Here is a 3,355-nt window from a genome sequence, read left to right as displayed (position 1 = left end):
TTACTGTCAAAAAAAAATCTAGGAGTTAAGAGGTGCTAAGAGGAGTAAAATTGTTAAATTACAGTCAAGTGTGAGATTAGCGGTTACTAGTCATTTTTACTAAATTAAACCATAATAAATATAGTTTCTAATGGATGGGTTCTAATTTTTATCATGTTAATGTTTATAATATCTTTATGTCTTGTAGTCATATTTAGTAGATTAGAACTGGGCGATAATATAGTTTGCATCTTGCGATGATGTAAACAGTCAAGCAGTTGATATTTACTATATAGCTTTACGTGAGAATACTCTATGTGGATTCTTATATAACTTATATATCCAACTTTATATATAGCACTTTGCGATAATATACTGTAATTTACATCTTGCAACAATATAAACAATCACAGAGCCGAGATTTGCTATATATATTGTTTTACATGAGTATACTGTATGTATGCAAATAAAGTTGAAAGTACTATATATAAATGTTAAATATATTGCCAATAAAAGGGTTTGAATTATGAAATATTATAAACAACCAAGAAGTTGAGATTTTCTATGTAATATATATTGTTATACATGAGTGTACTGTATTTAAGTGGGTAAAGTTGGATATAATTATAGTAGTTATAAATTGTTTATTTATTTGGTGGTTGGAGTTATTCATTCATTCGTTATGGGGTGATATTGAGGATTATGAAACCTGCAAGGTTTTGTTCAATTTTGATGTAGTGACAACCCTAATTACTTGTTGATATGTATCACTGCCACTGTGACTGCTATTAAACAACCACAAATAAAGACAAGTTACACACTCACAGAGAGAAGGTGGCCAAACGAACAGAAAGTAAGAAAGCCGGAAAGAGAGCATTTTCTAGCTAAGGATATTGAATGGAAACTACTCCCTTGGCCTCCTCAATTGGTAGAATAACCACAGCCTGAGGGTCTGTGAAAGAAAGAGAACCAAACCAACTCCATTGCCTTAGGGACTGACCGAACGCCCTCATTCTGGCACTATAGCTGCTTTCCTTGACGAAGCCTCCAGCTCTCTGAATGGCCTGTGTGAGTGTGTGAGTGTGTGTTAATTGAAAGGGTTTGTCTAGTGCTAGTGAAGCATTAGGTCTGACCTACATTTATATGTCCCCATAAAACCAGGCCTAGCAGATGGCCAGAACTCAACATACAGCGCACTTCAGGTAGCTGCATACTAATCTAATACATTCCTCGCATTCTTCAGACACACACAGAGGCAAAGGATCGTAGATTCCAACTTCATGACATAATTTCCTGTGCCATATATTCAAGTCAGCATTAAGCTAAACAGAACTGGATGAGTAGAGAATGTTTGGAAACGGCTGTTCTAGACAATGGCACATGATGATGGAGTTTAAACAAATGATGACATGTCTTGACAATGGCGATATTAAATAATAAATAATATTAAATAACAAACTAATTTGTATCTGACATATGGATATTTGATTCTCTGGAAAGGAGTGGTGGAAGTCCGTGATAAGCAAACTTTCCAAAGACAGAAGAGGGACAACCCATCTAGAGATATCAATGAAAAGTATATTTTACTAAGCAGCACTTTCAGCCCCAAAGACAGAACCATTATTCATATCTTTATGAACAAAATTGCATTCAACTGAATTAATAATAAACACAATACATTTGCAGTGGCTCTATCATCCAAGCTGAAGTTCCAATAGGTTACTGAACATCTCTGAAAAAAACCCCCAGAGAGACACACCTGAATTTCAAACAAAAAGTACCATAGCTTTTTGGACATTGTATCATGGTAGTACCATGGTTTTCTTTGAAGTACCAGTTAATTATTTTATACGATAGTATATATCAAAGTACTGGTCTTATCATCAGATAACATCGACCACAAACCGTCCATCTCAAATTGTATGACTAATAAACGTCTACAAAACTGATTTATAAACTTTCAACAGACCAGTGTAAATAACAGAACGGTGCCCAGCTACAAGTGAATAGAATAAAATAGAATAGAATAGAATAGAACTGCCGTAAAAAAAAGTAAAATGTCAAAGTAAACCTCTTTATATGTCTAAAAGTGATACATAATTTTGAATGTAAATAAATAACACAACTACTACAAAATTAATAGAATAAAATAGCAGCAAAAAGTAAAATGGCAAAGTAAACATCTATTTATATGTCTACAAAACAAATTAATATATCTTTGAATGTAAATAAATGAAATAGAATTGCAGCCAAAAGTAAAATGGCAAAGTAAACATCTCTTTAGATGTCTAAAAAAGCGATCTAGGCCTATATAGTTTGCCTGATATATAAACGAGCAACTACACTACCAAGTATAGAATAGAATAGAATAGAACAGAACTGCCGTAAAAAGTAAAATGGCTAAATAAACCTCTTTATATGTGTAAAAGTGATACGTATAATTTTGAATGTAAATAAATAAAACAACTACTACCAAGTTAATGGAGTAGAATAGCAGCAAAAAGTAAAATGGCAAAGTAAACATATATGTATGTGTCTACAAAATAAATGTATATACTTTTGAATGTACATAAATTAAATAAATGAAATAGAACTGCAGCCAAAAGTAAAATGGCAAAGTAATAATCTCTTTAGATGTCTACAAACGCGATCTACATAGTTTGCCTGATAATAAATAAGAGCAACTACACTACCAAGAATAGAATAGAATAGAATAGAATAGAAGTGCAACAAAGAAAGAAGTCAAAAGAAAGTGCAGATTTCTTTCTAGTCGTTTGTCATTAGTACAGACCAGGACGAGCGCAAATCTCTCCTCCAGCTCGGCTGGCTCGGGCATGGGCAGTTTGAGGGGCATGTGGTGTCCTCTGGGGTCAGTGTGTTGGTTCATGCTCCCTGCGTTCCCCATCTCTCCTCCAATGTGACAATCACACTCTTATTCTGCGGGTCTGTCCTGTATGTGTCCGGTATCCGTTATCACTGTCTGTCCGACTTTATCTGAGCTTGAACACTTCATGGAGGTCAGCAGCAGCAGCTGCATTATAACTTCACACAGGCAACACGAGCGCAAATAAAGTGTCCTATTCGCGTATTACACAATGTCCGCACCACTCCCAGTGAGCTCTTCTGTTCTTCATGATTCAGACTCTGAAACGCACTTCAGCGGAGAACTACAGGCGCTGGCGCTTCAACTCCGCCCCTCAAGCGCATTTACCAATCCTACTAAAGCGAAGGCTTTGCTCATGAATAATTCATGAGATTCGCTTAGTAGGCGTGGCTGACTGATGATTGAATCATCATAAAAACAGTGCCAACAGTCCTTTGAATTATTGAGTTATAACCCGTTTACAACATACGCAGATAAAATAGATACAGTTCA

The 3,355-nt window shown here is 35.3% G+C and overlaps 1 protein-coding gene across 1 annotated transcript in view; it reads right to left on the bottom strand.

The window, feature by feature from the left end:
• The window catches only part of LOC107745270 (formin-like protein 2), a 108,046-nt gene extending 104,908 nt beyond the window's left edge, over window positions 1-3,138 (bottom strand). Inside the window, exon 1 of the mRNA XM_016559119.1 lies at window positions 2,771-3,138. Coding sequence (XP_016414605.1) covers window positions 2,771-2,884 — 114 coding nt within the window. The 5' untranslated portion in view covers window positions 2,885-3,138. The remainder of the gene's footprint in view (window positions 1-2,770) is intronic.
• Window positions 3,139-3,355: the final 217 nt, after the last annotated feature.

Source organism: Sinocyclocheilus rhinocerous, unplaced genomic scaffold (assembly GCF_001515625.1).
Source record: "Sinocyclocheilus rhinocerous isolate Xijiao unplaced genomic scaffold, SAMN03320098_v1.1 scaffold887, whole genome shotgun sequence".
NCBI classification, from domain to species: Eukaryota; Metazoa; Chordata; class Actinopteri; order Cypriniformes; family Cyprinidae; genus Sinocyclocheilus; species Sinocyclocheilus rhinocerous.
The sequence above is the reverse complement of the archived record's forward strand: the minus strand, read 5'-3'. Positions and strand labels throughout refer to the sequence as shown.